Genomic DNA, 21,676 nt, shown 5'->3' with positions numbered 1-21,676 from the left:
ACATTACCCATGCGGCGGGAAACCCAGTTTCCCTCCCACCTGAGCAGTTTGAAATAGTCACAGCCCACCTGTATGAACCAACCTATGACCTTTTGTTTTAATGCAGAGACGAATTCCTGTGTCCAATGAACAATAAGAATGTAGGGACCATTGTACTGTATTGTGTGTAGTGTATAAAAAGACAAGCCGATCTGGGCCAGCTCTCTACTCTTCACAACGGTTCTCATCACTGATAATCAGGAGCTGGATATCCAGAAAGGCCCTTGCGATTGTTTCCCCTTGTGCGTAAGTTCTCTGCAACCATATTTATCTCCTATTTTGTTGTAAGCCATTCTCTCTCTCCTTCCCCCTTAAATGTAATTGTGTCTTTGTTGTATTTTAACGTGTAGTAACTCGGTTAGGTATTTTATGTTAGTTTGGTAGTGTATAACTTGTATTGTGTATTCTTTTGCGATTGAACATTCATTCTCTCCCTTAAAAGGTGTTAGACCCTTAGACCGGTATTTGAGTGTTTATTATATTGCTAAAGGGTTCTCAGAGCGTAAGAGTCGCTCATACAGCTTTTAAACTAACAAAGTTACACTGTGTTGCATTTACACCTTATCACTGCACAAAGGTTTACAATTTAAGTACATTGTTTATGATATTGTTACAAAGGTTTAACGCTGTGAGCGTCAGCGCCGCTTGTGATCTCCTCGTGGTCTCGAACGTCCGCTACGCTGATAGCGTCTCATTACGTTAGTCGGCAGCCTATAGCGTGCTTGCCTTTACGTTTTAAGCCGCGAGCGAACGTGCCGCTCGTGCGTCTCGTCCACGGCTAAGCGTTTGTTACGCTACGTGCGTACTCTTACGGTATTCCATACGCCAATTGCGTACTGTGTTCATTAACCTTTTAGAGTGTTTAATATAGGATATATATATTAGGCTTTGTCAGTGGGTACACACTGGCAGATATATTGGCCGATCAATTGATCGGCCAATATATTGTCAAATGGTTGGTGGGTGTATATAAACGATATATGTCTGTGAACTACGTCGTTCACAGACATATCGCGCCGGCCCTGCTGCACAGACGATGACCAATATATCTGTAGATACATTGGTACATCGTTCTGTGTGTACAACCGACCAGGAGACACTCAATAGGTCGGCCGTTTTGAGGTGGGCGGGATTATTTAAATAATCTGTGTCCCGGGGTGGGGGTGGTCAGCAGACCGGCTCCATACAGCGGACAGGACCAGCGTACATCCATGGCACCTGTCATCGCAAGGCAGACGGGGGAGAGATCGCAATCCTCCAGATCTTGTTGCTACTAAGCCCTGCACGGAGCTCCATAGCTGTGCCTTCTTCATGTACGCGGCAGTGCGTACCCGGCTCTCTGCTGTCTCCGCCGTCCTCCCCACTCATTCCGTGCCTCAGGCTCACCACAGCGCATCCTCCCGGAGCCAGCAGACCCGCCTCCAGCTTTGCACCACTTCCACAAAGAAATGGAGCTGTGGCCGGCGACGACTCGCACTTGTTCCCCCCCCTCCCCCGTGCCCACACCTACACCTGTGCCCCCTCTCTCCCAATGACTACACCTGCACTTGTGCCTCCCCCATGCCCACACCTACAGATGTGCCCCCTGTCCCCCCTTGACTACACCTGCACTTGTGCCCACCCCGTGCCCACACCTACACCTGTGCCCCCTCTCCGTGACTACACCTGCACTTGTTCCTCCCCACACCTATACCTACAACTGTTCCCCCTCTCCCACCCGCACTTGTGCCCCCCTACCCTGTGCCCACACCTACACTAGTGCCCCCGCTCTCCCTCCCCATGACTACACCTGCACATGGGAGCAGCAGCAGTGCATCCATAGTCAGTAGTCGGTGTGGGACAGTATCTTCCATGCAGAGACTGTATCCCACCACTGCGGTCTGGAGTTGGAATGCCACGGAGCTGGTGAGTTTGGGCATCTTGCGGCACACAGCCAAGGGGGCAGAAACAGTGCTGGGGGGTGTTATAAATATCGTGAGCAGTAGGTGTCCAGCGGGAGCCCGACGTGGGGGTGTAGGTGATGGTGATGCACACAGCATGTGGCCCAGCTAGCGGTAGGTAGCGCAGGGGGTGAGGTTTTCATATGCTCATTAGTTTCCAATACTTTAGTTCCTTGAGTTTAGGCTGGGATGCCCAGTATGTGCCCTGACGCATCTTTATTCTATCATAACTGTCTGTGGCACTAGGTATATTGCTGGGTACACAGTAAACGATAAGTCACCTGATCAATTTATCAGATGATACTGTATATTGTTCAGTGATCAGCGGGTATGTACAAACGATATGTATGAGAACAGCATTGTCCAGACATATCGCATTGGCTGTGCTGCACATACGATGACCAATATATCTGGTGCATCATTCTGTGTGTATGGCCGATGCACGATAGGGTGGCTGGCTAGTCTGTCATGTAGGTGGACTGTATAATGTAATATTCACATGTCCAGGTATCACTGATATGGGCGGTGTCAGTGTGGGACTGTCAGCATCAGTGTGGGACTGTCAGCGTGGACTGATTGAGAGCGGCTTGCCTTGGAGTCCTCATGGGATCAGAGGTGTTGTCGGGAGCAGCATCAGCTTGGGAGCAGTGTTGTCCTATTGGGAGCCAGTGTCAGCGTGGGACAGGTGTCGTGGAGTAGACAGCGGTGCAGAGCCCACAGGACACATCCTCGATAGTGTGCGCTGGCAGCCTGGCCAAAAAGGTACATGCTGGTCTGCCCAGAGTGTAGTCCCTGCTTGGCTGCTTAGTGTATAGTACCTAATTGGAGATCTTAGATTTTTATTTATTATTATTTTTGTTTTAATAAAAATAAAATGAGGATGTTTTCATTTATTTTAGAAAATAAATTAACATTTACTGAAATGGGCAGTAGGGAAGGATTTTTTTTTATTTTTTAAATACTATAGCAATGTCTCCGCCATTATATGTGCTTTTTTTAATCAGCTTGTAGGGCTAGTTTCTGCAATTTAGATTTTGTAAAATGTCCATCTGAGAGCTGGCCCTCTTAGGCTTGCATTGGGCATGGCAGTGTGTGTAATAATTAATAATAATTTTATTTATATAGCGCTCTTTCTCCAACAGGACTCAAGGCGCTTAATTACTGTTTTGGGCTGCGTGTGTAATCTATTGTGGGGGCCAAGTATATAATCTATTGTGGGGGCCAGTATGATTTAATTATTTTTTTTTGTGGCACAATGTGTGTAATTTATTGTGGGGACCAATGCGTATTATTACTGTTGAGCCACTGCATTTGTACTTCAGTGTTTTACAACCTCTGTTCTCAAATGTGCCGCTGGCCAGAGACGCCTGCAAAGCTGCTGCTGTCATCACATAAATTGTAGTGTGTGCTCTGTAGAAGACCAGCCCATTATGTAAATTGCAGGAGTATTTGGCACATTTCACAACGACGATCTGTCAGTGTGTACAGAGGAAAGATGAATTGGTCAATATCCGCAACAGATATATCTGCAGATGGCAGTAGTGGTTGATCAGTGTGTATGAAAAATCACCATCTGCGGATATATCTGCAGATCGGTTGATCTGCAGATATATCTTTAGGTGTGTACGCAGCTTAAAGGCCCGTCCACACTGGCCGATATATCACGGGTCCGTTGACAAGTGTGTACGGCCGATACGTCTGTGAACTCCGTCGTACAGACGTATCGCGCCGGCCCCTCAGCACAGCCGACGGGCAATATCTCTAACGATATATTGGCGTGTCGCTGTGTGTGTGTACGGCGGTCGGCCGACCGCCCGTACACATGCTGCGGCGGCCGGCGGTGACTGACAGCTGAACTAGGCGGGCGTGTGTACACGCCCGCCCAGTTCATGACGTCAGTCCCGGACGGACCGGGCAGTGTGTATGCTCAACACACTGCCCGATCCGTCCATAGATATATCTGCAGATCAATTGATCTGCAGATATATCTACTAGTGTGTACCCACCTTAAGAGGCAAAGCTCTTCAAAGTGTCCGTGTCTTCAGCTTCTTGTCAATAATATTAAATACCAACATGCCTGGTTTTGATTTTAATATTATTTCCATTTTAAATCCTGTTGCTCAAATCATGGAGGGCTTGAAAAGCAGTGCTTAGTAAATTCAACCATGGTCTTTGACATTATGGCTCATCATCTAGCTTTCAGCGTGCATTTTTACACTTACAGATCTTGTGTTGTCCTTTGATTGGGAATTTTATAAGTAGTTCTTGAGCATTTCTACAGATGAAAACAAAAGGAGATGCAGATTCCTGGCTGAGAGATGGATACTGTGGGGGAGATGAAGACAAATACAAATTAGTAGTATTGGTTTCATGTATTAAACACAGATTACACAATTCTCAGCTAATCGATTCCCACACCTGCTAGGGAGTAGCAGGTTACATCCCCATCTTATCAGCTGGATCAGTATAGAAAGTACATTTTTGGAACACTCAAGACATGTGATTGTCCTACCGCTACAGACTGCTTACTTGAATAGCATGTACTATTCGAACACAGAAAACCGTAAGCATTACAGGATTTACTTGGCATGCTGGATGGAAGAACAAACTCTCTAGTAGTAATTAGTGATGAGCGGATTCGGTTTTACTCGGTTTTACTCGGTTCTCAAAACGGCATCTTATTGGCTCACGGATGTCACGTGTTTTGGATAGCCAATAAGATGCCGTTTTGAGAACCGAGTAAAACCGAGTAAAACCGAACCTCGCTCATCACTAGTAGTAATGAGAACCTGGATCAAGATTTCTCTGTTTCTTAACAGAAATGATCCAACATAATTCAATTGTTTAACAGTACATTTCTTTTCTTCTACTCACTTTAAAATCAATTCCTCTTAGTCCATCTCGGGGACACTGCAGACTGTGAGAACTTTCTTAGCAGCACACCATGTGAAATAAGAATTCCAGACCCTGTAATAAATCCGAGCCAAACCCGGTTTACGGGCCATCAATATAGTTTGAATGACCGCCTCAGGAAAACCCTTGGCCCTTAGGACAGAGGCTTCAAGAGCCACGCCGTCAAATCCCAGTCGGGCCAAATCCTGGTAGCATAAGGGCCCTGAACGAGAAGGTCTGGGCGTTGTGGAAGTAGAAGAGGACCCTCTATCGAGAGACCCTCTAGGTCTGAGAACCAATGCCATCTGGGCCACGCTGGAGCGAGCAGAAGTAATATTCCTCCTTCTTGCTTGAACTTCCTTATCACCCTGGGCAGAAGTGACAATGGAGGGAACACGCATGGCAGCCGAAAGTTCCATGGAATTGCCAGTGCGTCCACGAACGCCGCTTGAGAATCCCCTGTTCTTGCTCCAAAGACCAGAACCTTGTAATTGTGTCGAGACGCCATCAGGTCTACATCTGGTAGGCCCCACTTGTCCACTAGGAGTTGAAATACTTCTGGATGAAGACTCCACTTTACGGCGTGTACGTCCTGATGACTGAGGAAATCCGCTTCTCAGTTGAGGACTCCCGGAATGAACACTGCCGAAATGGCAGGCAGATGGCGTTCTGCCCACTAAAGTATCCTTGACACTTCCCTCAGTGCCATGCGGCTTTGAGTGCCGCCTTGATGATTTATGTACGCCACCGTGGTGGTGTTGTCTGACTGTACTTGAACAGGCCTGTTCTGTATCCAAGGAAGGCTAGTGTCAGAGCCCTGAACACTGCCCGCAGTTCCAGAATGTTTATCGGGAGGAGAGATTCCTCCTTGGTCCACCGACCCTGAAGCGAGTGTTGCTCCAACAACACGCCCCAACCCCTCAGACTGGCATCCGTCATCAGAAGGACCCAGCTGGGGATCCAGAAGGGACGACCCCCGCTCAAATCGCTGATCCTGAAGCCACCAGGACAGAGACAGGGAACCTCCGGAGTTAGGGAGATCATGATCCGGTGGGACAGGCCATCCCAGTTGGAGAGAATTAACTTCTGGAGAGGGCGGGAGTGAAATTGAGTGTACTCTACCATGTCAAAGCCGACACCATGAGGCTCAGTACTTGCATCGCAGAGTGTATAGACACACGTGGGCGAGATAGGAAGAGTCTGATTTTGTCCTGAAGTTTCAGGACCTTGTCCGGAGACAAAAACAATCGCTGTTTATGTGTGTCCAACAACGCTCCCAGGTGCACTATGCTCTGAGCAGGGACCAGGGAGGATTTCTTCCAATTGATGAGCCACCCGTGAGCTTGAAGGAATTAGAGAGTCAGTTCCAGATGATGAAGGAGAACCTCTGGTGAGGTGCCAGGATCAACAGATAGTCCAGATACGGTAGGATACCGATGCCCCGGGGGCAGAGGAGAGCCGTCATAACCGCCATGACCTTGGCGAAAATTCGAGGAGCCGTGGTCAGACCAAAAGGTAAGGCCTGAAATTGGTAATGTAGGTTGCCAATAGCAAACCGCGGGTATTGCTGATGTGACATGGCAATAGGGATATGGAGGTAAGCATCCTGTATGTTCAGGTATACCATATAGTCCATGAGCTCCAAGGCCAGAACAATAGAATGAAGGGTTTCCATAGGGAACTTGGAAACCTTCACAAATAAATAACTCAAAAATTAAAAAAATGACAGTGAATAAATATAGTATTTAAGGTGTGCTCATCTAGAATGGAATATTTTACCAAGTACAACCATTGTCGGTTGTGGTGAAATTAAGTCCTGCAGGACAAGCACAATGTAGATTTTTGTAACATCCAATTTAAGGATCAGTAGTTACCAAGTCCCTTGTGGTCTTTATGCCGGGTATCAAAGGTTTGATAAAGCTGCCAATTGACAGCGAAACTTGTTAGAGAGCCTTATTTCTGACTACGGCACTGCTGAGAATTCTACAGGACTCTGCTTACTACACATCCTGGGAGATCCCAGTCCCTTTTCTCTTCTGTGGACATTAATGAAGGGAGAACCACCATATTTTTGCGTTGGAGCAAGGAGGACACTCCGGATACCCGCTAGGTGGAATACCCAGCATAAAGACCACAAGGGACTTGGTAACTATTGATCCTCAAATTGGATGTTACAAAAATCTACATTGTGCTGGTCTTGCAGGGCTTAATTTCATCACAACCGGCAGTGGTTGTATACCAATGGCTTTTTTACAGAGACTGCCCTAAGAGAAATTCATTACAGTCAGAGATTGGCTTATATGGCTTGATTTTAAGTACATGTTTACTATTATTGGTCAGGAATTGGCCTATACAGCTGTGATTTCAAGTGTATGTGTGCGCACTTATATGATTATTACTGTTTTTAGAAGAATTTTATTAAACATTCAGATATTAATTTTTCAGTCAATATACCATTGTGATCATTTACATTAGCGCAGTTGGTTTCCATTTGTTTGTGTGTTCATATGTGCTCATCTAGAATACCTAGGTTTTATTAAGCCAATGTTGCGGTCCATTTATAGATAGTGCTGAAAATGTCCAGAATTGTTATACTGGTATGCTATGCATAGCAAATCCCAACTTGAAAAGAAGTTGAAGCAGTGGGTGCGTTATGCTCACCCCTGTCAGTTGAAGTATATATAGCTTGTTGCTGGTAGAGGCGCTGATTCCCGTCGATTCTCTGCTAATTCTGTCAGTGGGTTCTTCTCCTGAAGAAACCGCTGACAGAATTAACGGAGAAACGCGTTGAGGACCTGACTGTTGCGGGTCCGGTTCTGGACACTATCCTTGTTATCACCAAGCCGGTGTACGTCCTCCCCCTGCCTTCTACCATTCTGAATTCCTTCAACTCTCACCCATTGCCGCTGTACTAAAAAATCCCCGTCAGCAGACGCGCTGCCACGGGCCTGCTGTTATTTTTGTCCCCTCCGGGACATTTAAAGACGGGGTAAACCTACAGCCATCTGGAGCATCTCTATCTGCACTTGCCATAAACGGGAATCAGTGCCTCTACCAGCAACAAGCGATATATATACTTCAACTGACAGGGGTGAGCATAACGTACCCACTGCTTCAACTTATTTTCAAATTTGGATTTGCTATGCATAGCATACCAGTATAACAATTCTGGACATTATCAGCACGATTTATAAATGAACCGCAACATTGGCTTAATAAAACCTAGGTATTCCAGATGAGCACACCTTAAATACTATACTTATTCACTGTCATTTTTTTTATTTTTGAGTAATTATTTCATGTGTATTAATGATTTGCTTTATGTAAAATAAATTTAAGTATTTTATAAGCGCTTCTTAATTGTTTAGCTTTACAAATACATGCTTTATTTTGTTAGTAGACACCCAGATTGTCCTTAGGAGCTGTTTGATGAAATGTATAAAAATTAACATGTCTATTTAGGTGCTTCTTAATTAAATATATTGGAAAAGTATCTAGCGCCTAATTTTATTAGGGAAAATTATTTCCTGTATTTTCAGCTGCTATAGTGGGTCTATACACAGCCCCTGCAGGAGTGTAAATAGACTTCAAGCAACCTTCCACACGTTTATCCGTCGGTTGTGACGAGGACACCACCAGGAGCGCGACCTGAGAGTCCACCGGAGGTGGTGTTTCCCAAATTTTACTGAGCTCTGCTGCAAGGGGATAACGAGCTAGCATCTTTTTTGACAGTGCAAATTTCTTTCCTGGAGATTCCCAGGATTCCTGATGTATGTCAACCAGGTGGTCAGAATGGGGTAGAAGCAATTTAGTCACCTTCTGACGTTTAAACTTATCTGGTTTCTTAGAGGTAGTAGGAGGCTCCTCGTCATCCTCAAATTTGGAGAATGAGTCTGATGGCCTCCAAGAGGTCAGGAACATCCACTTGTGTCAGAGTTTCCCCATCTGTAGTATCTGGATCAGTGTCAGAGGGGTCAGTGTAAGCGTCATCTTCATCGGAAGAAGTATCCGGGACATGTGTGGATTGTGAGGAACTAATGGCCCGTTTAGAGGACCCCTTGGTCTTAGGTGGGCGAGGGTTAGCCTTTTGTTTAACCAGAGACTAATTTTATTGCTGTAACTGGGAAGCCCATGGCGGATTAACTGCAGGGACAATATGTGACAGCGGCGAGTGTGTGCCCTAATGTAGACCGGAGCCCTCTACGCTGTAAGTAACCGGCAACCAGGGCGCGGGAGTATACAGCGCCGCTGGGGGAGGTGATGGAGCTGAAGCATAAGATGTCAGAATGACATCTAGCACTCAGTACCAATACTGCAGCCCTTGAAGTCTTCTATTTCTCTTCATAAAAGCTCTTTTCAGGGCTGCTGGAGCAGCCCTCCCTGTTAGTGTCCTGCCTGCAGGGCACCAACTTACAAACTGAGCTCCTGTGCACAGAGGCGGGGTTATAGAGGAGGCGGTGCAAGGCATCCTGGGACAGTCAAAGCTTTAGCCTGTTGGTGCCTCGGATCAAGATCCTACTCTATACCTCTATGTTATTCCCTGTGGAATACAGTGTACCCCGCTGCAGAGACAAGGTTATAAATTACATTTAAGTAAAGCGCACATTCAATTCACACACAGTTTGACCTATTACATGTACAAATAATTTATGACGTGACTTACTGCTGCTTTAAAGCTAATCTAAGTGGGGGAGGGAGGGTTCCAAGTGCTACTCAGTAATATCTATTTCACTTTTATTTATCAAAAACTTTTTATTGCTGAATAAATAGGCTTCCATACCATCCCTTTAAATACTCATCAATTACACAGGTTCTGTGGCTTATAAAAACCAGGTGAAGTGGAGGCTTGAAGTCAGCCAGTCACAAAGCCTGTGTAATTCATGAGTATCACGGTTTAAGGGGATAGTATAGTTAGCCTATGAATAAACCACAGATTTATCAAAAGTCCAGAAGATGCATCTTTGAAATATCATTGTTTAATATGCTTGTTACCAGTTTATAGTATTGCATCCACTAGGGGCAAATTGTGGTATTGTTCTCTGAGGAGTTTAAACAGCATGTACAACTGTGTGGGGAACCCTTCAAATATCCTTTCCTTACATGAATTGGATCTCTTGCCTGCTCACCTGCTCTACAAACTGGTCCTGTGACAGGCAGTCGACCACTTCTACACAACCAAGCAGACAGCTGGTTGGGTAATCCTTGGGAAAGGCAATACCTGAAAATGCAGAAATGTAAATTTTTTCAGAGTGTTTACATTCAATAGGGGGAAGTCAATTGTTTGAAAAGTCGGTTGAGTGTCTGTTTTTGCCCATTAGATAGGAAAAAACAGACACCCAACTGGCTTTTCAAACAACTGAATACCCCCCAATAAGTACAAAAATTAAACATATACCCAGATTCCTCAAAGCAGAGATCACTGCATACAACCGTTGCATACAAGCATGGGGAGAGGCTAGTCAATTAAATCGTTTTTTCCTCATGCCGAAAATCAGGGGTTAACACGGGGGAGAAAAAAAAAGTACATAAAGAAGTACAGTAAAGCGGGAAATTAGGTTATTTCTTTCATAAAATCTTTACCATGAGAACTTCATAAACATATTCCTATTACTTAATTTGCTTCTGTGATAGTAATGAATTTATTTTCGCAGAAAAACAAAAAAAAACTTTCCAGAATTAGAGTGTATGCAACGTATTTCATCCCATTGGAAGGACTTTTCTAACAGTGGTGAAAAAGTCCCGCCAACGGGACAAACGTGTTGGGTACACGATTCCTCATTGACCTATGAACACTTCTAAAGCTTTATTTAGAGCTGCCGTTTTTAATACTATTTTTATTTGGTAATTGAATATTGCACTGGTATGTAGACAATAAAAATTTAATACATATAGTATTTCTGCTTATTACATGCATACCCCCCCCCCCCACCCCAATTCATGCTGCAGCTGGTGGATAAAGGAGACCAGCATAAAGGAATAGCAGACAAGTGACACTGTGTTGGGATTGAAATGGCAGCGGTCAGAATACCAACCGCAGCATCCCGATGCTCAGAATACCAACAGGGGAAGTCCCCCTAACCCTCCACTCCAGCAGCCTAAACCTAACCATCCCTGGTGGTGCCTAAACCTAAACTCCCTTCCCCGCAGCCTAAATCTAACCCCCCCCCCCACCACCACCACCACCTAGTGCTGCCTAAACCTAGTCCCCTCACCCCGCAGCCTAAAACCCTCACCCCCACAGCAGCTAACCTGGGCAGCTAACGCTCATTAGGGAACCCGGTGCCGGGCTTGTGACCCTATTCGCCATTCCGAGTAGTGTTGGGATTCCGGCGTTGATATTTCGACTGCCGGGATCCTGACCGCCGGTCGGAACCCTATAATATTAGTGCTTTTTTTTTTATAAATCATGAGTTTTTGAGGAAATTACCATATTATATTTGGCATAATATGTTATTTCCCTTTATAGTACATAATTGCCAGTGAGAACAGAGGATGAGTGCTTGCAGCATTAGCTCTTTTCCTGTGTCTCACTTAATGGGGACAACTCAATTAGCCAAGAACCTCCACTGCAGCCTCACATGTATGTTTCTGCACGTATCGTCCAGCATATACAGTGCATCCGGAAAGTATTCACAGGCTTCACTTTTCCCACATTTTGTTATGTTACAGCCTTATTCCAAAATGGAATAAATTCATTGTTCCCCTCAAAATTCTACACACAATACCCCATAGTGACAACGTGAAAAGAGTTTTGCAAATGTATAAAAATAAAAAACTAAGAAATCACATGTACATAAGTATTCACAGCCTTCGCTCAATACGTTGTTTTATGCACCTTTGGCAGAAATCACAGCCTCAAATCTTTTTGAATATGATGACACAAGCTTGGCATACCTACCTTTGGGCAGTTTCGCCCATTCCTCTTGGTAGCACCTCTCAAGCTCCAACTGGTTGAACTGGAAGCGTCGATGCACAGCCATTTTCAGATCTCCCCAGAGATGTTCAGTCGGATTCAAGTCTGGGCTCAGACTGGGCCACTCAGGGACATTCACAGAGTTGTTCTGAAGCCACTCCTTTGATATCTTGGCTGTGTGCTTAGGGTCGTTGTCCTGCTGAAAGAATAACAGTCGCCCCAGTCTGAGGTCAAGAGCGCTCTGGAGCAGGTTTTCACCCAGGATGTCTCTGTACATTGCTGAATTCATCTTTCCCTCTATCCTGACTAGTCTCCCAGTTCCTGCCGCTGACAAACATCCCCACAGCATGATGCTGCCACCACCATGCTTCACTGTAGGGATGGTATTGGCCTGGTGATGAGCGGTGCCTGGTTTCCTCCAAACATGAAGCCTGGCATTCACGCCAAACAGTTCAATACTTTTCTCATCAGACCAGAGAATTTTGTTTCTTCAGGTGCATTTTGGCAAACTCCAGGCAGACTGCCATGTGTTTTTTCACTAAGGAGTGGCTTCCGTCTGGTCACTCTACCATACACGCCCGATTGGTGGATTGCTGCAGAGATGGCTGTCCTTCTGGAAGGTTCTCCTCTCTCCACAGAGGAATGCTGTAGCTCTGACAGTGACCGCTGGGTTCTTGGCCACTTCACTGACTAGGGCCCTTCTCCCCCGATCGCTTAGTTTAGACGGCCGGACAGCTCTAGGAAGAGTACTGGTGATTCCGAACTTCTTCCATTTACGGATGATGGAGGCCACTGTGCTCAGTGAGACCTTCAAAGCAGCAGATAATTTCTGTACCCTTGCCCAGATTTGTGCCTCGAGACAATCCTGTCTCGGAGGTCTACAGACAACTCCTTTGACTTCATGCTTGGTGTGAGCTCAGACATGCACTGTCAAGTGTGGGACGTTATATAGACAGGTGTGTGAATTTCCAAATCATGTCCAATCAACTGAATTTACCACAGGTGGACTCCAATTAAGCTGTAGGAACATCTCAAGGATGATCAGTGGAAACAGGATGCACCTGAGCTCAATTTTGAGCTTCATGACAAAGGCTGTGAATACGTAGTTTTTTCTTAGTTTTTATTTTTAATAAATTTGCAGAAATCTCAAAAAACTTTTTTCATGTTGTCATTATGGGGTATTGTGTGTAGAATTTTGAGGGAAAAAAATTATTTATTCCATTTTGGAATAAGGCTGTAACATAACAAAATGTGGAAAAAGTGAAGCACTGTGAAAACTTTCCGGATGCACTGTACAGTAATGAACACATTAACAGTTTGCTTGCGCCGCAAAAACAAGTGAAGATTACCAGCTAAACATAACTCAGCAACATGAAGCATAATGTAGGGCCCCCATATGTAACACATTAAAGCCCTCATCTAAACAAGCCCTACAACTACTTCCTTCTGTACTCACTTTTGGTAATTTGGACCCAGCATATGTTCAGCCTGCCCCCATCATACTGTATCACCTACCCGTTACCTCCTCTTAAGCTAGTCTGTCCCGTCACTGCAGTGAGAACGCCCTCTGGCTCCCACTGTGTTGGCACAGACAGGACATCTTAGGACTTATATAATAGATTATCCAATGATACCTAATATAAAACCTTCAATGTGAAATAGCATCCACGTTTTACATTGTAATTGTCCCAAACTGTGCCAATATTGTTCAGGTTTTAAGGATATCCATATTTGAGCAGAGGTGACTTAATTAGTACCTCAGTCAATACGATTTAACCATCTGGACCCAAGCACAAATATACTTAAAACAGAGACTGTAATAGCTGAGTTTGGGAAACTCTGGTCTAAACAGTTATCTCGAGATGTTCAATTTTCTTAAAGTCATTTCGGACTGATAAGAAAACTATAGGTTGAGTCTGCCATACCCAAAATGCTTGGAACCAGCAAGTATTTTGGAATTCGTATTTTGAAATATTTGCATACCATAATGAGATACCTTGGGGATGGGACCAAAGTCTAACCACAGAATGCATTTATGTTTCATATACATCTTATGCACACAGCCTGTAGTTAATTTTTTTACAATATTTAGAATAATTTTGTGCATGAAACAAAGCTTGTGTACACTGAACCATCAGAAAGCAAAGGCATCACTGGCTCGACCGCATTCAAACATTTTGGATTTTGGAATATTTCAGATATCAGATTTTAGGATATGGAACACTCCGCCAGTATCTAGGATTACTTCAAAAGAAAATTTTGGAGAGAATCACTAAATTGGAGAAAGACTAGAGCCATCAGGGAAGACTGACATATATTAGAGTAACCTCTTATCCCAGACCTATGTATTTGACAAAACTTTGTTAACAACCCCTACATTTACAGCTCCTAAGAGTCATTTCACATTTAACTGTATCACTGTTGCCTTTAATTAACTGTTCATAATGGTTTGGCAGCTCAACCTTTGTGAAGTAGCACTCGGTATGTAGCCTCTAGCTCAGAGATCTCCTGTGGGGAAGGCCTTTTAGCAGCAGCTGCTATCCAAAGCCGCCCTCGATGAGCACTGTACCAGGTCCTGCCCTCCACCCTGCATGGGAGAGAAGTGAGAGCCATAAGTAGTCTGATCAGGCAAGTATTGAACTGCAGTGTCACATATCAAAATATAGTAGCTGGAATCACACAGAGACAACCTATTGTCACACTGCTTGTCAGCAGGGAAGGATGTAAAGACAGTGCAGTTCCAGCCTGATAATTTGTAAATTAGTTAAATATACAAAGCTCAGTAAGCGGGAACACTGAAATCACATCTTCCTGCCAACCAATGTAATGTGGTGCCCATAGATTTTATCAGTTGGAGAAGAGGAAAGGAAAATGAGAGAAAAGAAAAAGAAAACAGAGAGAAAAGAAAAAGGAAAACAGAGGAACAAGGAATAGGTTTAAGCACTTTATCAGTTTGTGTGCAAAACTATGGATAATGTAGACCTGGTATAGCCAAATAAATATCATGCAACTATATTAAGGGTGACATTTAATCTTCAGCAGCGACTCCATTAAGATTACTTTAATGTTTATAATTAAATTTATTTAACCCAGTGCCATACAGTCATTTAAATACAAATGGGAGTAAAGCAGAGTAAAAGGCATATAGGGGTATATGCAATTGCGGTCGAATTCCCGAAATTGTCAAAAAACAACTTTTTCGCCAAAAAAAAAAAAAAATCGACAATGCAATTCAGTACTTTCCGTCAAAAAAACGGACTTTACAAATTCGACTTTTTGAAATTCGACATTTGTCAAATTCGACATTTCTGCAATGGTACAAATGCGGCAATTCGCCAAAAGTATATTCAATTGAAGTTTGGAAATTCGACAACAGTGCTTTTAGACAGTAAATTCGTCATTTTCAATCCGCCACACTTTGGTGGCGGAATCTAACACACTTTGGTGGCGGAATCTAATAAAAAAAATTTAAAACATGTTTTTTTTGGTGTTTTTTTTATTGGCAATAGCATATCTATTTATATTAGAAGGGATTAGGTACTTGGTTTGTCTATTTTGGAGGCACAAGTATTAATTTATATAATTTTTAAAAATATATATATATTTTTTTAAATGGAATGGTAAAAATCAGAAAAAAAATGGAGTGGGGTCCCCCCTCCTAAGCATAACCAGCCTCGGGCTCTTCGAGCCGGTCCTGGTTCTAAAAATCCGGGGGGGGAAATGACAGGGGATCCCCCGTGTTTTTAAAAACAGCACCGGGCTCTGCGCCTGGTGCAAAAAATATGGGGGACAAAAAGAGTAGGAGTCCCCCGTATTTTTTACACCAGCATCGGGCTCCACTAGCTGGACAGATAATGCCACAGCCGGGGGTCACTTCTATACAGCGCCCTGCGGCCGTGGCATTAAATATCCAACTAGTCAACCCTGGCCGGGGTACCCTGGGGGAGTGGGGACCCCTTCAATCAAGGGAACCCCCCCCCAGCCAACCAAGGGTGAAGCCTGAGGCTGTCCCCCCCATCCAAGGGCTGCGGATGGGGGGCTGATAGCCTTGAGAAAATTGAAAGAATATTGTTTTTTCCAGTAGTACTACAAGTCCCAGCAAGCCTCCCCGCAAGCTGGTACTTGGAGAACCACAAGTACCAGCATGCGGGAGAAAAACTGGTCCGCTGGTACCTGTAGTTCTACTGAAAAAAAAAACCCCAAATAAAAACAGGACACGCACACCGTGACAGTAAAACTTTATTTCACACATGTCGACACATACATACTTACCTATGTTCACACGCCGACCTCTGTCCACTTGTCCAAGTAGAATCCACGTGTACCTGTGAATAAAATTATACTCACCTGATCCAGTGTCCAGATTATAATCCACGTACTTGGCAAAAAAAACAAAAACGAACACCCGGACCAAACGGACTGAAAGGGGTCCCATGCAGAGACTGTCACAGAAAGGTCTCTTCAGCCAATCAGCGAGCGCAACGTCCTGGCACTCTGCTGATTGGCTATGCGCGTCTGAGCTGTCAGACAGCGCATCGCAAAGCCTCTCCATTATATTCAATGGTGGGAACTTTGCGGTCAGCGGTGAGGTCACCCCGCGGTCAGCCCCACCGCTGACGGCAAAGTTCCCACCATTGAAACTAATGGAGGGAGCTGTGCGATACGCTGTCTGCCAGCAGACGCGCATACAGCCACTCAGGTGAGTGCCACGAAGTAGCGTTTCCTGATTGGCAGAAGGGACCTTCTGTGACAGCAGTCACGTGGGGTCCCGGCATTCGTGGAAAGGGGTCCCATGTGTAAACATGGGACCCCTTTCAGTCCGTTTGGTCCGGGTGTTCGTTTTTTGTTTTTTTTGCCAAATACGTGGATTATAATCTGGACACTGGATCAGGTGAGTATAATTTTATTCACAGGTACACGTGGATTCTACTTGGACAAGTGGACAGAGGTCGGCGTGTGAACATAGGTAAGTATGTATGTGTCGACATGAGTAAAATAAAGTTTTACTATCACGGTGTGCGTGTCCTGTTTTTATTTGGGTATTTTTTTTCCAGTAGAACTACAGGTACCAGCGGGCCTGTTTTTCTCCCGCATGCTGGTACTTGTGGTTCTCCAAGTACCAGCTTGCGGGGGAGGCTTGCTGGGACTTGTAGTACTACTGGAAAAAACAATATTCTTTCAATTTTCTCAAGGCTATCAGCCCCCCATCCGCAGCCCTTGGATGGGGGGGGGGGGGGGGGGACAGCCTCGGGCTTCACCCCTGGCCCTTGGGTGGCTGGGGGGGACACCCCTTGATTGAAGGGGTCCCCACTCCCCCAGGGTACCCCGGCCAGGGGTGACTAGTTGGATATTTAATGCCACGGCCGCAGGGCGCTGTATAAAAGTGACCCCCGGCTGTGGCATTATCTGTCCAGCTAGTGGAGCCCGATGCTGGTGTAAAAAATACGGGGGACCCCTACTCCTTTTGTCCCCCGTATTTTTTGCACCAGCACCAGGCGCAGAGCCCGGTGCTGGTTTTAAAAATACGGGGGATCCCCTGTCATTTCCCCCCCCCCGGATTTTTAGAACCAGGACCGGCTCGAAGAGCCCGAGGCTGGTTATGCTTTGGAGGGGGGACCCAACGCAATTTTTTTTCTGTTTTTTTACCTGTTTTTCCAGTTTTTAAAAAATCGGATCAAAATCCGTGAAATCGGCCGTTTTTCGACAGCGGGACTGTCGAATCCGTTTTTTTATTGAATATGGTAAATTCCGGCACCCACTTGCCGGAATTCGACGGTCAAATTGTGTCGAATTAAAAAACGGGCGAAAAATTGTTGCGATTCGCCGCTAATTGCATATACCCCATAATGTTTCAGAGATCACAACATTGTTCTGTATTCCAAATACAATAATAGAGTAATAGCTCTCAGTACATGTAGTTTTTTTTTCTATTTGTTATCCAAAGACTGTGAAAAAGATGGTAAGACAATCTTCAGGTTAATATGTAATGCAGATAACCCTTTAGTAAAAAAGTTGTATTGTTATTAAAACCATTTTGTCCTTAACGATATTAATAAAGGACTCATAGTACCCTATTCCTGTAACTCCCCAACCCTTCTGACAATAGTAAATGCTACTAGCTTCAAGTGTCACCCACCTCTAGGAGGCACAGGGTGGTATGCAATTTGCTCCAGTAATCTCAGACCTGTTGATTTCATCCCCCTGCTTATTCAATTACAGTCAGTATTCGCCTGTTTTTAATGCATTTTCACCAATCCCTGTTCACCTTTTTTTTTTTTTGTGTGAAAAGGCATTGGCAAAAAAAGCCGCAAAAACGGGCCGTGTCTTCGCCGGCGCAGGTGAGGAAACATATGGTTTCACAGATCCACATCTTTTTCGCTCTTGCTGAATTTTTTGCGTAGTCAAAAAAATGGCCCTGCTATAGAATAGGGCAAATCCGCATTTACACTAAAACTAGCGAAAAGTCACTTTTTTTTGCCTACGCAAAAAAACTGACCCAATTGCATATCTCCCTTACTGTCTTTGTTCAAATGGGGCATCCATTGGAGCACTAAGTTGAAGTTCCATGGGTCAACAAAGGACCTAAATCGAGGGGCAAATTCTTTTCACTGCTTGTGAAAGAAACCCAAATGATTAATTAATTTGAAGCCAAATGACCCTTCATAAAAACACTTAAGAAAGGGGGTGGTTTATCCAATAAGCTTTTGCACCTTATTGGATACCCCCCCTAAAGCTGGATAGACACTAGAAGATTACTGTCAATCTTCCTGGTTGGAGCGAAAGATTGGTAATGCATGGGTAAAAATAGCAATCAACTATTTGCTCCCAAAAGCCAGAAAATGGGCAAAAATGGATTTAACCAATTTTTCTGAACATCCATTTTTGTTTGTTTTTCAGTGTTTGGGAGCAAACGGTAATTTGTTCCCGTACTTTACCAGATATTTATTCCAACCAGAAAGAATGGACAGATAATCTTATAGTGTGTTTTCATGAAGGCTAAATTGCCTTCAAATAAATTATTTGAGTTTCTTTTAAAAGTTTCTTTTTTGTTGTTGTTTTTTTTTTTAGTTGACAATTTTTTTTTGGGGGGGGCTTTCCAATTTCCCCCCTTTTTCAGTCCGAAAAATTATGGTTTTTCATGCGAAAACCTATAGGATCCGCAAAAAGGACTGCGTACCTATGTGTTTTCGCTGCAGTGATCACGGGAAAAAAAGGCTTCATATCGCAGATTTGGTTTCACCTACCCAAAGCAGGCTAAACAAAATCCCCTATAAGTGCCAGCACCGGGGCTAATTAGATAGCCCCAGGCGAGTTAATTAGTTTCGAGATTCTGACATTTCTTCATCTCCCGAGACATTAAATTTAATTGTTGCACATTTCAGTGAAAAAGCAAATATTATACATCAGAGTCCAGAATGTCAGAGTTTTGCTTCTGATACATCCAAAGAGAGGTATGAAGGCCACCACTGTTCTGTTGAGTTCTTGACGGAGCTCATACGGTCATTCAAGAAACCTAGACTGTAATCCCACACAGATAACATTTCTAAATGAAGACTGCACATATGCCATCTTGCCCAGGGTCTACCCCGGAGGTGTAAGGAAAACAACCCAAACATTGAAAGCACTGTTTGATCTGTAGCTGATGTGCCAAAGGTTGTACATTGAGATACCTCTACTCTGACAGAATTACCTTGTTCTCAATGATATCTGTACCCCCAAAAACTGTATTTACTTGAGGGAAAGAGATTGCTATCGCTATTCACAATTAAAATAAGATTTTACTTACCGATAAATCTATTTCTCGTAGTCCGTAGTGGATGCTGGGACTCCGTAAGGACCATGGGGAATAGCGGCTCCGCAGGAGACAGGGCACAAGAATAAAAGCTTTAGGATCAGGTGGTGTGCACTGGCTCCTCCCCCTATGACCCTCCTCCAAGCCTCAGTTGGGATACTGTGCCCGGACGAGCGTACATAATCAGGAAGGATATTGAATCCCGGGTAAGACTCATACCAGCCACACCAATCACACCGTACAACTTGTGATCTGAACCCAGTTAACAGTATGATAACAACGAAGGAGCCTCTGAAAAAATGGCTCACAACAACAATAACCCGATTTAGTTAACAATAACTATGTACAAGTATTGCAGACAATCCGCACTTGGGATGGGCGCCCAGCATCCACTACGGACTACGAGAAATAGATTTATCGGTAAGTAAAATCTTATTTTCTCTGACGTCCTAGTGGATGCTGGGACTCCGTAAGGACCATGGGGATTATACCAAAGCTCCCAAACGGGCGGGAGAGTGCGGATGACTCTGCAGCACCGAATGAGAGAACTCCAGGTCCTCCTCAGCCAGGGTATCAAATTTGTAGAATTTAGCAAACGTGTTTGCCCCTGACCAAGTAGCTGCTCGGCAAAGTTGTAAAGCCGAGACCCCTCGGGCAGCCGCCCAAGATGAGCCCACTTTCCTTGTGGAATGGGCTTTTACAGATTTTGGCTGTGGCAGGCCTGCCACAGAATGTGCAAGCTGAATTGTACTACAAATCCAACGAGCAATAGTCTGCTTAGAAGCAGGAGCACCCAGCTTGTTGGGTGCATACAGGATAAACAGCGAGTCAGACTTTCTGACTCCAGCCGTCCTGGAAACATATATTTTCAGGGCCCTGACAACGTCAAGTAACTTGGAGTCCTCCAAGTCCCTAGTAGCCGTAGGCACCACAATAGGTTGGTTCATGTGAAAAGCAGAAACCACCTTAGGGAGAAATTGAGGACGAGTCCTCAATTCTGCCCTGTCAGAATGAAAAATTAAGTAAGGGCTTTTATATGATAAAGCCGCCAATTCTGACACACGCCTGGCTGAAGCCAGGGCTAACAGCATCGTCACCTTCCATGTGAGATATTTTAAGTCCACAGTGGTGAGTGGTTCAAACCAATGTGACTTAAGGAACCTCAAAACAACATTGAGATCCCAAGGTGCCACTGGAGGCACAAAAGGAGGTTGTATATGCAGTACCCCTTTTACAAATGTCTGAACTTCAGGTACTGAAGCCAGTTCTTTCTGGAAGAAAATCGACAGGGCCGAAATTTGAACCTTAATGGACCCTAATTTTAGGCCCATAGACAGTCCTGTTTGCAGGAAATGGAGGAAACGACCCAGTTGAAATTCCTCTGTAGGGGCCTTCTTGGCCTCACACCACGCAACATATTTTCGCCAAATGCAGTGATAATGTTTTGCGGTTACATCCTTCCTGGCTTTGACCAGGGTAGGGATGACTTCATCTGAAATGCCTTTTTCCTTCAGGATCCGGCGTTCAACCGCCATGCCGTCAAACGCAGCCGCGGTAAGTCTTGGAACAGACAAGGCCCCTGCTGGAGCAGGTCCTTTCTTAGAGGTAGAGGCCACGGGTCTTCCGTGAGCATCTCTTGAAGTTCCGGGTACCAAGTCCTTCTTGGCCAATCCGGAACCACGAGTATCGTTCTTACTCCTCTCCTTCTTATGATTCTCAGTACTTTTGGTATGAGAGGCAGAGGAGGGAACACATACACTGACTGGTACACCCCCGGTGTCACCAGAGCGTCCACCGCTATTGCCTGAGGGTCCCTTGACCTGGCGCAATATCTGTCTAGTTTTTTGTTTAGACGTGACGCCATCATGTCCACCTTTGGTTTTTCCCAACGGTTTACAATCAGGTGGAAGACTTCTGGGTGAAGTCCCCACTCTCCCGGGTGAAGGTCGTGTCTGCTGAGGAAGTCTGCTTCCCAGTTGTCCACTCCCGGAATGAACACTGCTGACAGAGCTATCACATGATTTTCCGCCCAGCGAAGAATCCTTGCAGCTTCTGCCATTGCCCTCCTGCTTCTCGTGCCGCCCTGTCTGTTTACGTGGG

The 21,676-nt window shown here is 44.8% G+C and overlaps 1 protein-coding gene across 4 annotated transcripts in view; it reads right to left on the bottom strand.

Moving 5' to 3' along the window:
• Positions 1–21,676, bottom strand: part of TRIP4 (thyroid hormone receptor interactor 4) — a 177,889-nt gene that overhangs the window by 34,620 nt on the left and 121,593 nt on the right. For all 4 annotated transcript variants that reach the window (XM_063926356.1, XM_063926357.1, XM_063926358.1 and 1 more), the window contains exons 9-11: positions 14,247–14,371; positions 9,998–10,089; positions 4,202–4,304 (exon numbers count right to left, since the gene is read on the bottom strand). In XM_063926356.1, coding sequence (XP_063782426.1) covers positions 4,202–4,304; positions 9,998–10,089; positions 14,247–14,371 — 320 coding nt within the window. The remainder of the gene's footprint in view (positions 1–4,201; positions 4,305–9,997; positions 10,090–14,246; positions 14,372–21,676) is intronic.

The sequence above is a fragment of the Pseudophryne corroboree genome, chromosome 6, assembly GCF_028390025.1.
Source record: "Pseudophryne corroboree isolate aPseCor3 chromosome 6, aPseCor3.hap2, whole genome shotgun sequence".
Lineage (NCBI taxonomy): Eukaryota > Metazoa > Chordata > Amphibia > Anura > Myobatrachidae > Pseudophryne > Pseudophryne corroboree.
Note: the sequence above shows the minus strand (reverse complement) of the source record. Positions and strands in the feature narration are given on the sequence as shown.